The 13,899-nt window shown below is 41.0% G+C and overlaps 1 protein-coding gene across 1 annotated transcript in view; it reads right to left on the reverse strand.

The window, feature by feature from the left end:
• The window catches only part of tmeff2a (transmembrane protein with EGF-like and two follistatin-like domains 2a), a 155,878-nt gene that overhangs the window by 38,615 nt on the left and 103,364 nt on the right, over positions 1-13,899 (reverse strand). Inside the window, exon 5 of the mRNA XM_075479065.1 lies at positions 3,880-3,976. Within this exon, the coding sequence (XP_075335180.1) occupies positions 3,880-3,976 (97 nt within the window). The remainder of the gene's footprint in view (positions 1-3,879; positions 3,977-13,899) is intronic.

A 13,899-nucleotide genomic window follows, 5' to 3' on the forward strand; every position in this document is an offset into this window, starting at 1 on the left:
TCCCTCTTTTCTCAGAAGGTCTCACCCATGCATTCACACGGTAAGTGTCCCTGCAGCCCCCTCTTCTAGACTGGCTCGCTATCTGCTTCTTCTTTCCTTAAATTCTATCAACACCGATGGGTGCTATTGATGGCTTTGAAAGCATGGCTTTTTGGGGGTAATTACAGGTTTACACCACAAATGGTTCTAAATGGGTTTTTTGTGACACTCTATTGATCCCTCTGGAGCAAATTGGTCTGTTTTGCCTGCCTACAGAGTATAAAGAGTTTTATATATAAGGGTGGAGTGTGGGTACTGGAGCTCTTTGCTGCAGGCTGATGCAGAGACAAATGCAGCATTCTGCTAAGAGGGGTTCACCCAGCTACAGTATCTTGACCACAACTCCACATTTTCCTTGTCTGAATCTATTTAAAGAATGAAAAATATTCATTTTCAGATTATTCACAAAAAATGACAAGTGGAATTAATAGGAAAAAAATGAGTTAAATAGCAATTTTCTCATGACCAGCGACTGGATAGTGTAATGTTAAGATTTATACATCCACGCAAAGAGCATGCAGAGTGTTTGTTTTTCAGCCAGGCGAAACAGAGAAGTGTTATCTTCAGCAGCAACAAAAAATGTCACGAGATGTGTCTTCCATTTGAAAAGTAAAGAAATATGTTAAGATGCCTCTCAACATCTCAAGATAATTTCTCAAGTTTCTTGCTTATTGATTCACTAATAACTAAACGGCTTTCTCAATTCAAAGTTACTGAGCCAATCAAACCCAATTAAGTGAGATTCTAAATGTGGTGGCCATATTGCTTTTCCACAGAGAGAAAAAAAACTGTAAAAGGAAAATTAGCACAACAATATGCACTGATGGGTCACTCCTGGTTGCTGCCAAGTTCAGACTTCATGCTATATCTGCCAAATAATAGCATAAGCCATAACAGTTGGGCTGAGTGGGGAAAAACAAATGCTTGCCACAACCACTGTAACACGCTATAATGTAAGACAACTGAGAATCAAGGTAGCAAGTCACAATACATTCTCCTTTTCAAGTTTTGTAACTTCTTTGATGTATTCCAATGCGTTGACCAAAGGAAGGAAATAGTGTTTGCACTGTGAGGTGAAACTGTGAAGTTGGATTCTGGCACCTTTCTGATCAATTATGCACGATTTCTTCAGGTACAGCTGGTTGGATCTCTGTAGTTATATCTGTTAGTCAAGCTACACAGACAATTTGAGTCTGATCTCCCTTTGGATCCAGTGAAAAGATCTAGTTTTTCTTCCCCTGAATAATACACCTTTTCACAAAAACAAAGTGATGCGATCTGAATTCACCTAGATATAGAGACCTATGAGCTGTTTTATGGCCTCCAAAATTCATTTTTGGAGATGGCTTCTTCTACTTAAGTACACCACTCAGTGGTTTTCTAAGTTGGAGGGCAAAGTTGATAGCATCTCCTCAGTTCTCTGCTGATTGCAGGCTATGTTCCTTAAAGTTGCAGACTTTAATCAGAGTATTGGTGTTTAACATCTTACCATCTAACAGCTGCATTCCCAAAATAATTAATGCTTCATAAAATCTGAAGCGCGCCCATGTGTCGGCTTTAAAAACCCCGACCAAAACTTCAAACATATTACAATAAGACTAGCATAGTACTTCACTCACAAATCAAAAGATAATTTGTTGCTTTAAAAATGAAAGATGGCAGAACATAATTTTCAATACGATCTGTATGGATACCAAATGTTTCACGTCCTCATCGTGGTTCATCACACTGTCACACCTTCATGTGAAGGCCTAAATGTTCCAAAAACATTTTTTTCCCATATTGCTTATTGCTGCAGTGTGTCAATGAGGCTTTAAACTAAATGTTTGCTCTGATTGGTCAGATGATTTAAAAACATTGTGGGACCGCCAATGTATTTTATTGATATATAAAACAAGTGAAGAAAGAAAAGCCTGAATATGTGATGAGGCATTTCAGGATATTCAGGATATGCAGGTGTACCCTGCTTCTCGCCCAATCCAGCCCCACTGCGACCCTAAATTGGATTAAGCGGGTATAGAAAATGGATGGCTGGTGTTTTGTAGGAAAGAAATGATGCCATGTGTTGGGCCTTTTAATTGTACAGGCGTTTTACATGCCCAATGCACCAAAGGAGAGAGCAAGCCCAATAAAAGCTCAATTTAAAGAAACAATACATGTGCCAAATGCATGAGTAGCTTTACATGCTTTACAATCAAATGAGCAGGAAAGGAGAAGGAATAAACACCCTGGTCTCCTGGTTAAATCTGCCTTCTGGGAGTTAACAAAAGATGTTTAATGACTACAATAAGAGTAATGGCAACAATTCTATAAAAGACAGTGTCCTTACAAAATGTTGCACTATTCCTTGAAAAACATAGTCTAAAATAATTTAGAGATCAGTCTGGACCTGTTTGTGTGAAAATCCGAATAATGCAGTATAAACACACACTTTACAGTCACCTGGTCTTTGATTACAGTCACCTCTCTCCAATCATGGTGTGATTAGCTGACAGTCTGTTTGATTAAAACCAGCTGCAGCTTGATTGGAGTAACCTGTCATTTTAATCAAAACAATCTTATACAACGCCGATTGTTGACTGCTGTTTGATGAAAATTACCGTCTGTTGGGTTGCAATTACCTGCCTGATTATTCACCAGAAGCATTCTTATCCACACCTTGACTTTTAAAGATTAAAGAGTACTTGTGGTTTCTGTTTTACAAGAAGGGACACTGAAACACTCACGTCTGTTAAAGTATTTAAGCGAACATTTTTTTATTCTTGAACGAGATACATTTTTTGACTTCGTTTGTCTCTCTAGTCCGTCGTCTCCTTTCAATGCTTTGCGATTGTTTTTATTATAGGTTGTGCTAAATATGCTCGAGGCGTCATCTTCTTTAACGTTTTCGGTTCTGTGCGTACGAACCGTTGGCTGTGCTTTGTTCTACAGTGATTTTATGAATTCTCCCTTAGGGGATTAAGGAATTATCAATAAATCAATTTCTATGTTTTAGTAGCATATTAAGGGTGCATTTGCGAAAGTGGGTAGCTTCACCAGGAGTGGACTTCTGCTGTTTAGTATTTGCAACAGAGCTCAAAATGCATCATGCAGCCATTCCTCGGCATTACAGATATTGTACACCAGGGTACATTATCTTTCCATTACATCAAGCAGTTTGATGGAGTCATACTCTCAGGGCACTTCTAATTTCTAGCAAAACATCTGGGATTTGCTTTCTTTTGCTGATACCAGTTATAGTGTGTTCCAAAGCAAGTCAGCAGAGCTGGTTAATCTAAGTCTCTGCACAAAACACTGATTCTGGTACTGGAACGGTTCACCAGTTGAGTCTCCATTTAATTGGGTTTTTCACACATCCTTTTTATGTACCCCCGAGGATGTTCTTTTTTTTTTTTATTCATCCGCTCACTAAGGCACACGAGCAAGCCAAAAACATCTCATTTGCAATAAATGGTTAAATCTATGACAAACATTATTTCATGACTGAACTAGTTTTTCCTGTGTGAGTCAAAGTCATTTTTGGTCTGACATTGCCAAGTCCTGTAAGGATAGTAATTGGATTTCCAGAATAAGCGAAAATCTCCTTTCTCTCCCGGCCCTGCTCTAGTAATTGAGGTTAAATGAAATGGTCAGCCATGCACTAAAACCTCAGCGGGTGTTCAGCAGTGGCTGTGTTAGGATAAAGAAGAGCTCTGTTTAATATTCTTTATACTCAGACTAACATTTAAACACATTTTTTTCGATTGAAAATGCTGAAAGGAGATAAAATAACAAGAATGGCATCACAAGGTTTGGGCAGAAAAAGGTGGCTTGAAGCATTTCGTATGTGTGCAAACTAACCAAACGTCCTCCGCATCCACGTCGCACTCTGCCCCAAACTGGCAAATGTCACAGGTGGACGTTTCCTTCTGCCCAGTCTCAGCTGAACCTTCTCCTCCTAAAAGCAAAAGAAAGAGACAAATTAAATATATGACACCAACCAAACGGGTGAAGTAGAAACCTGTGCCAGTGCACTTCTCACAATGCAAGTGTGACCATGAGATGTCAGCACTGGGTCAACTCAAGTGCATTTACATTCTGTCATATCCCGCCATAATCCCAATGAAGCTATCTCCCTCATCCATTCCCTCAAACCGCTGTTCTCCACCCTTCCTCATTCCCTCGCCTGGCTCTCATCTATCTCTCTCAAATCCCTGCTGATCTTTTCTGAGTCCCTCTTTTATTTCATCGTGCTGATTTTTCTCGCGCTGTGAGTGCGACGACGCCTTGGCGGCAGAGTGGGCACTGGCGTCAGGCTTATAGCGGCTTAGGGACCCCACCAGTGCATATCACGCCTCATGAGTGGCCGACGGGGAGAAGGAGGGAGGCAAAAAAAAAAAAGCAATCTGGCCAATCTCAAATTGCATTCTCCTACCACAGAGGACTCCTTCAGATTGTGCACGCTTTCGCTCTTCTTCTCCTTCCCCCCTCGGCCCTTTTCTCTATTAGACAAGCTCTATTTTTAAACTTACCAGGGCCCATGAGAACAACTTGGGAAAAGAAAAGAAAGAGGTGGAACTTGGCATCATTTCCCCATGTCACATCTTTAATCTCCCCAACACACACACACATGCACAGACACCCGCACTGCTGCCACCTTGCATTGCCCCTTGTGTTGCTGAAACTTTTGTTATTTCTTATGATCCCTTGTGACATGCTGGATTGAATAGGAACAAACTCTGAGAGTGAGGTTTAACCTGTTTTTTATTTTTATTTTTTCCCCCCTCTCAGTCTTGGATCTGACTCTTACTTAAAGGTCAAAGTCAGTAAAGTTTACTTTCTTTGACTGTTGAACCTTGCTAACATGTGTGAGATGCACCATGCACAACTCTGCTTGGATTTTGTTGCTGTCGAGTCATATTATTCCAAACAGCTTTCATACATCTCTTTAGATTGTGACCAAAACCACAATGCAGTGTACAGATGGGAAAGGTTCCCTTAAGCTTCTTTTAAATGCCTTGTTTTGTTTTCATTTTTTTTTTCTTTTGAAGCCGTGTCGAAAGCTGCAGGTGTTTAAAAGCAGCCCCGGCAGTGAGGCAGCGTGTCTACGAGTACTGAACGTTTGCAGTCAAGCGGAAAGATGTACATTCTTTATTCACATCTTTACCTTCAGGTCACAGAGCTGGCAAGTTGACTGGCAAGGTGAAGCAGCATTTCTATGCAGCCAGCCAGTGGAGCTTGAATAACAAATCATGTGAGTGTTGGTGGTAAAAACCTTTTCACCTAAAATGCACGCATAATTCTAGAATCTAATTCATGTAAATTTCACCTTCTTTATGAAATATCAACCCCTGTCTTTAAAGCCCCGACAGTAACAATTAGCCGAACAATTACAAAGCTAAACAGCTAAATTGAATGAAAAACTGAAAGTCTTTGTACTTGTTTTCTCAAGTTCAGTTTGCTTTTGTTTGGCGAGTTTTACAATCTCAAACCTAAGATACACTAGTTAATCAACCAAGTGCAGTAGTCTAACATTTTGATGGCAGAAGGAAAACATTTCCCATTTTACTAAAAAAATTCCCCAAATAGTTGGGACATTGTGTAAAATGTACAGAAAAACAGAATGGAATGAAACCAATATATATATTTTTTCACAATAGAAAGAAGAAAATGTATCAAAAAAGTGAGGCATTTTTACTATTTAATGAAAAACAATAGCTAATCTTGAATTTGATGGTAGCAACGTGTCTCCAAAGAGTTGGGGCAGTGGCAATAAAAGGCTGGAAAAGTCAGTGGTACTAAAAAGCAACAGTCGGAGGAACATATAACTTGGCTCATCAACCTGCTCCACAGTCATCCCACTTCACTCTGCAGTGTTCTTTGTGAATCTTTTCTTGGCTTTTAAGAAGTGCTCCTCTGCTTTGATCGAGAGTGCCGAAAACAGCAATGTGACCAACTGAATGTGCGCTCAGTCATATTTCAGATAGTGATGTGGACCCAGTTGTTGCACTCCTACGACTCAAACCCTGAGCTCTGGAACAGTGTTAAGATCCAGAGGGGTAAGCACTCACTGCTGCTGCACCTGCACATGGTGTTGGTCCCACTTTTTTTAACGCACCAAATAAACTTTGTACCAAATGTGAGAAGCTTTGATGTATTTTAGTGCACACATCATAGTAGAAATGATAAAGAAACCCTTCAATAAGGAGTTGTGTAAATGGGGATTTGGAAAGGTGTTGATCAAATTTCCCCAGTCTTTTTGAGCTGGTGGTCCTGTTGAGCTGTGTAACATATCACAGACAGACAACACGTTTTATTATATTGGTCATGAGCATTTTATCTATACCGCATCATCCATCCATCCATTTTCTATACCCTCTGAATCCGTCGGTCGGGTCACGGGGGGGCTGGAGCCTATCCCAGCGGTCAATGGGCGAAAGGCGGGGTACACCCTGGACAGGCCGCCAGTATACCTCATCATGTCATTTTTTGTGTTCAGTTTGTAAATAATGCATTGATTATAAAACCATGTCCTTACATTACCGCCTACACAGTACTTTTAGCCTCTAGTTCTATAAAGAAATATATCTAAAGAATATCTTCTTTAGAGTCTCCCTGCTGTGGTATAGGTCAGGTTAATCAAACTATATGTCCCAAGTTTCTAGCCAGGCCTCATCTTATATATTCAGCAGCACATGGCAGTTTATCCATATGGACTTAGTATTTGTCAGATTTTTAGGGTGCTTTCAGTGCTCGGACTGCAGCTGACTGAATTAGCCAATTAAGACCACTGATTTCCCTTTTTCCTCCACATGTTTTTATGTGTAACATTCTCACACATGCAACACCAATTTCCTGGTCTTGAAGGCACCACAGCAAGCCTGCCTCTTTCCACCCTCCTTCTGTTCAAATGATCAGCTCCACATAAAGGCTTGTGGGCAAGCGAGCATGTAAGCTCTCCCACGACTCTACTCTCCTGCATTGCACACGAGAGAAGAGGAAGTTAAGAGGGGGGAGCCAATACACGCTTCAGGATCGACCGCTTGAATTTCTTACACGCACACACATATGTGCACAGCGCAAATGCCAACATTGTCTCAATTTCCTCTTCGTCCTGTTCTCTCCACCCTTACAGCACATCCAACACATATTGCATGCACACACTTCTTTCTCCTCGGTGCTCACTTGCAGCTATGCAGGCACAATTACCAAAAGTACCTGGGGGACAAGCAGTGTTTTCTGCTCCTCTAATCCCCGATAGTCTCATGTAGCACTAACACAACATCTCCCCTGTTCCTGTGTCTGCTAATCCCTGGGATCAGGAGACATAGCTGGGTAATGACTGAAATGATTAGCCCTTCCACTGCCTTCACAATCACCCCCCCGCCAGCTCCTACATCACCCAGTATTGATCCATGCCCGGACCAGAGTGGTTGACTGGTCTCCTCCGTGAGTGCGACCCTTGCCTCACTTTTATCTCTAACAAATCTTTCCTGTCTTTCCTGTGTTTCCTCCAATTCGGTTTAATAAATATATGCCTATTTATTTGTGTGACTTTAACATTTCATGGAGGGGTAGAGCAAAGAACATAAAGCTAAAGCTAAAAAAAAGAGAAAAGAAGAGTGAAAATGGTGAGTTAAAGTGGAGATAAACTGGATTAAAGACAAACCTACAGAGGCGTAAAAAAAATGGTGGATCAGACACAGAGGTGCTGTGGACCTTCATCTGAGGGTCAGATGAAGAGAACAAGTTAGTCTGATGTCTAATGTGATGACAAAAGTAGAAATGCAAACCAATCTGACGGCAACCTTAAATAAGCAGATTTATTCCTTGATTATTCAAACTAATTGGAGTAGTGTTATGCACCCTGAAAGCTTGCACCATCTGAGCCTTACCTCCGTCTCTGCAACTGTACAAACTCTTAATAAAAGGATCTTTTTTTAAGTGGGGCTGTGCTATTATGAGTATTCAGTGTTTTACCTGCAGTAAAGGGATCTCTGTTTGGAGAATCAGAAGCCTTTCAGATGGGCACGCTAAGGCTAAAAGATACTCAGAACAGGGCAAAAAAGACAAAAAAAATCCTTTAAGCTCAACTAATACATTTCCTCCATTTGACTGTAATTCCTGCAAATGTACATAAACTGAAGCGATAGAGCCTGCAGGTGAGCACAATTCTCTCTCTCATTCCAGTTCAAACACTCACAGCTAATTTCAGTTTTACTTGCACAACGTTCTTTTGGTGTCAGTTCAATTGAATACCTATCAGAGAATTAGCCCCACAACATTAAAGTCAATTACAAAGTTACAAAAGAAACGCACTCCATATGGCTAATATGTACCAATATAAAATGGACAACAAGTCACAGCCTTTACACAACAAACAATAGAACGTCTTCACGCAGCTCTGCAACAGTTGGGACAGGAGGTCATTCCTACCCAGAGTGATAGCCTCACACAGTGATCTCACAGTGACTACACCAAACTTTAACATGAGAAAAGAAAACAACTATGTCAGGGCAGGAGGGACAAAAGTGAAGAACCACAATGAATGTTTTGATCGAGCGCCCAGTGTTCATGGCTGAGAGGGAAGCTCCAGGGATGATACTTGTCACTGCTTTATAGATGCTGAGAAAGCTCCTGTGACATCTGGGCAAGTGTTTGTGTGATGGTACACAGCGGACTAAATGGAAGACAGTTCTACAGTCTTAAAAACTAAACTCAACAGCCCGAATTAAAAACAAGCTCAGCACCAATCCGTTCCAGATTTCACAGTCCCCAGGCAACCTGACAGAAACGCAGTCATTTTGCAGAGAAGAATAGTCGACAAATTGCTGTGTCCAGATGTGCCAAGCTGATATAGATCCATTGATATTGTCCCAAGGCTGTAACAGCTGCAAAAAGTACCTCCAATGACTATTGACTGAAGTGGGATGAGTCTTCCTGTGTTGTTGTTGTGTCTTTTAACATTACCATTCTCACTGTCTCAATATCTTGTGTTGTTTGTCAGTAAATAATTGTGCAGCTCCATTTTCTACACTATATGAGCATGGACCACAGCATCTACAAAAAGACACAAGTACTGTATGATTCTGGGGCATCTTTCTGTATGTGGATACATCAGTGTAATCAAAATGACTTTTAGCGAGAGCAGAGACAAATCATCATTAATTTGAGCAAGCATATGAAGGAAACAAAAGTCCATTTCTTTCGTAAGCCCACACACACTCACACACACCCTCTTTCACGGACAAAGACACACTCCCAAACACAGACAGGAGATTTAGGGCACTCCAGTGTGCGGCTATCATACGGATGATGAATGAAGCCCACACACCCCTGGAAAACAGAGCAGGACCACTACGACCTTGGTTGCAAACACACTGGGGAGAGATGTAGTGGAGCGGTGAGGGATGAGAAAGAGAGACACAGGACGATATATCCTACATATGACTGTGTGTGGTTGCTAAAAAAAAAAAAGATAAACCCCACATGGCTCACCTTAGTGACTAAATCAACCTTCAGAAGGTTCTGGCTTGGTGCAGAGCTAAAATGTTAAGAATTATTTATTCACACTACGTGGACCAATTTATTTGGCTTATTTGGCTTGCACTGATTTAATTGGCTTATATGGAGAAGTGTAATTGTAATGTGCAAATATCATAATATGACATATATTGGCCCAAGGTCAATATATGTACACATGCCAAACACAACCTATCAAACCGTCAGAAGCAGTTCGTAACTTCATGACAGGATTCATTTGGTACAGATTAACTCACGTTGTGGCTTCTCATACAAATAGTAGAACAGTAAAACAGCCTGTCCACAAAATGTTGCTCTCACTGATAATGAATGAAACAAAACATCTATACACACCTCTATAAGGACACTGCAGCCCCCAAATATATCATGTATTGCAACTGAACATAGTAACCTAAAGTGCAGGATTGTTGTTTCAGGATAAATTACCACTCATTAACATAATCGCAGTGAGTGTTCCAAAAGACTTGTTTACAGGCAGCAAAACAAATGTACAATGCCAGCTAAACTAAATTATTTCTCTTGGCAGGTGTGATGAATCTTACCAAAAAGCTGATCTCTTCCAGTAAAAGGACATGCGATCCATGAAAGGTGATACAGGAAGCTATGAGCATGAGCCGAAGAGTTGATTATGGCCGACCGTGATGATACAGCATCTATCCACAGTCACACTGTATCAGCGTCACTTACAACCAGTGCTTACGGTTTGAACTCTGACTAATCTAAGATGTAATCTCTCAGTTGTGTGGGGCGCTCCATTAAAATTGGACCGTGCTGACAATTAAGCTATGAAAGCCATCAATCAAAATGACATTATCAACGGGCTGCTGCCCCAAGTGGCCGATCTGACAGGCTGAGCGGGGCCACAGAATAGAGGACAGGCAAATAATCCATAAACATAATTGACATCAATATTGAAAAGATGACAGATGAGACTACCGACAGAGGCCAGGATTCAATTTCTATCGTCCCCCCCCCCCTTTTTTTTTTGTTGCTGCAGGAGACCATATCGCTTTTCACAATGTCATTTGTCAGCCATAAGGCCAATGAAGAGAAGCCAAGCTCCTTCAACATGTGAGCCAAGGGCAATTGTTCCAGTGACGCAAATGACAAAATGAATCAGGCATGGTACAATAATGACTGATATAAATAATGATACCATCAAATGCTTTGTGGGCACTGGCACAGAAACACAAAACTTGTATGTGGTAGCACTACAGTGGTATAACATAAAAGCCATGGAGGCACATTTTCTAAGGTTTGGAATGAGAACATAGAGCAAATCCTTTTGATTACTTGCATGGCAGTGAATAAAAACCCAAACGTCCTCTAAGTTTACAGAGGATGCAATGTGACCAAAAGTTTATTTAAAATAATTTAAATGAGAAAGCAGGAAAGACCAACTGACTTCCAGCTAAACTGATCAGGCAGAGTCAAAAGTTCCTCATCCACCAGCCTAGCTGAGAAATTAGTACAAGTTGACATCTCGTTCCAGACAGACTGATTGTTAATACCACTGTTTATCATTGCATGGCCAAACAAAGCATGAAGCAGAGAAACCTGATGCCATTGGGCTGCACTGAGTGCTTATCTCTACAATAGATTTTGCTTGGCCAAGTTTGACTTGACAACATCATAAATTTGTGTGATTTACTCACAAAGGTGGGTTTAAAATTGGCTGACTGATATAAGTAATGATACCATCAAATGCTTTGTGGGCACTGGCACAGAAACACAAAACTTGTATGTGTTAGCACTACAGTGGTATAACATAAAAGCCATGGAGGCACATTTTCTAAGGTTTGGAATGAGGATAGAGATCAAATCCTTTTGATTACTTGCATGGCAGTGAATAAAAACCCAAACGTCCTCTAAGTTTACAGAGGATGCAATGTGACCAAAAGTTTATATAAAATAATTTAAATGAGAAAGCAGGAAAGACCAACTGACTTCCAGCTAAACTGATCAGGCAGAGTCAAAAGTTCCTCATCCACCAGCCTAGCTGAGAAATTAGTACAAGTTGACATCTTGTTCCGGACAGACTGATTGTTAATACCACTGTTTATCTTTGCATGGCCAAACAAAGCATGAAGCAGAGAAACCTGATGCCATTGGGCTGCACTGAGTGCTTATCTCTACAATAGATTTTGCTTGGCCAAGTTTGACTTGACAACATCATAAATTTGTGTGATTTACTCACAAGGGGTGGGTTTAAAATTGGCTGACTCACACTCCAATCAGAAATGACAGCTATCAGTGGAGGGTATTGTCACGTCCATGGGGTTTTCCCCATGTCTTTAGTTTTGTTTTATCATGTTTTAAGTTGTTTATGTCTTGGTTTTTGAGTTCATGTTTTGTTTTAGTTTTGCCATTTTTTCCCTCACTCAGTTCATTAGCTTCACTCATGTCACCTGTATTCATTGTCCCCAGCTGCACCCATTCACCTATCACTCCCAGTTTAGTATTTAGTTCCCAGGCTCCCCTTTCATTTTGTGAAATCCCTTTTCTGTTTTTCACCCCTCATGCCACGACGCCACGTTTAAGAAAAGTGCTTTTTTCCCCCCCATGCCATGTCAAGTCTTTTGTTTTTTGTTCACAGTCTTATTCATGGTTTTGATTCCACATTCTAGTCTTGTCATCCAGCTCAGCCGAGCCCTTTGTCTATATGGTTTTTTAATAATAAACCCAGTTTGCTTTCTACCTCTGGAGTCCGCATCCTGTCCTGCCAAACCAACCCAACCTGACAGGTATGAGTCACATGCACAGACTTTCTCTAAGCATTTGTAATAAAGCGAACACAATGACTTTGGAATACCTTAAAGGTTAAAGGTCGGTTGTCTTTATTTTAAATGATCTAAACTCTCAGCAAATATCCTACCTTAAACATGCTAGATAGTGAGGTAGCCATCTAGGGGACATTTAGATAATAATTGTCTGGTTTCCATACCACAGTGTACACAAACAGTACCTCCAACGCTGTTTCACCTAGTCAGGGAACGCAGCTAATGGAACATCCCTTCACAAAATCCCTCTATTCTGAACACTCTTCAATGTCACCAACAGACAACACGCTGTGTTAAGGGCCGTGTATACTCTCGCAGCAGTGTGTCGCAGTGAGCTTGTCGCAGACACGACGCAGTTATTTTTGATTCATGCCTACTTTTGAAGCGCTGTCTGCGCTATGTTAATCCCACGCCACAACGCAAGAGGGACAATCACGAACAAGCTAGGATTGTGGGTGTTACGGTTACGGAGGTCATTCAACAACAATGGCGACTGGACGAATGCGCACTTTGATTGAGATGTAGCTGATCGATCTAGAAATGGAAGAAATATTGCTACTACTGGAGCTGGCAGAGAGGCGAAAGAATCGTCACGGTTAGCGTCACCATTAGCCGGTTAGCAAACCGGAAATACGCATAGTGTAGAGCGAATGTAGAGTTGACCAATCAGAGGCCTCCTTTCTCTCCTCCATGCGGCGATGTCTGCGGCACTGTCTGCGGTGAGTTACAATTTTGGGGAGGTGCACCAGAGTGTCTGCGGAAGGGGCGGGGGCATGTCTGCGTTAACTGCGACACACACGCAGACGACCTGGTTTCCGACCATAAATCAGCCTTTATGCTGGCTACCCCATCACCTGATATATCTGTTACTGAGGAGCAATTTTAGCACAACAAGATAACATTGACAGTCCCATCGCTAAGTTAGCCAAACCAGCGTTAGCTTAGCTTGCTAACAGGATAGTTTTAATGTGAGCAATAACTTTTGAGGTAACTTTAAATCGCATCAAGAAATTTAACATATATTTACGATGACAAAATGTGTAAATTGTTTAGAAAGAATCTTTTTTTCTATTTAGTTTCGAAATCAAGTGAGCTGCATGGTCTCCATGGTTTGAAATCGTGGCATACACAGTGCAGATCACTTCTCAGGTAACTATTGGGGAACCGGAACACACCAAATTTTGAGCAGTTGTATTTGGTTGTCACTTAAACAGTATCTTCTATATTATAATTTTTTACTCACAACATGTCACAGAGCTCAACAAATTCAGTGAACCTTTCAGAGATTCAGATTCAGCAGAATATTAAAATGAATGTGGGTGTCGGTCTGAAGAGAACAGTAACCACATTTTGCATATGGTAATCTACCAACTTGAAAGTTTGGTCTTTTGAAGGTGTGCCCAAAATCCTCTGTGCATTGAATAAACATGCCAAAATTTGAATTCAAACCATATGTGCAAAACTTGCATTGTGAACTCACTTTTCCAAAGCCAACGAGAGTTAGAAACAGATTCAACAAGGCCCAACTATCTCCAACTACTATCTTCAAAAAAGGGAA

The sequence above is a fragment of the Odontesthes bonariensis genome, chromosome 12, assembly GCF_027942865.1.
Source record: "Odontesthes bonariensis isolate fOdoBon6 chromosome 12, fOdoBon6.hap1, whole genome shotgun sequence".
Classification (NCBI taxonomy): Eukaryota; Metazoa; Chordata; class Actinopteri; order Atheriniformes; family Atherinopsidae; genus Odontesthes; species Odontesthes bonariensis.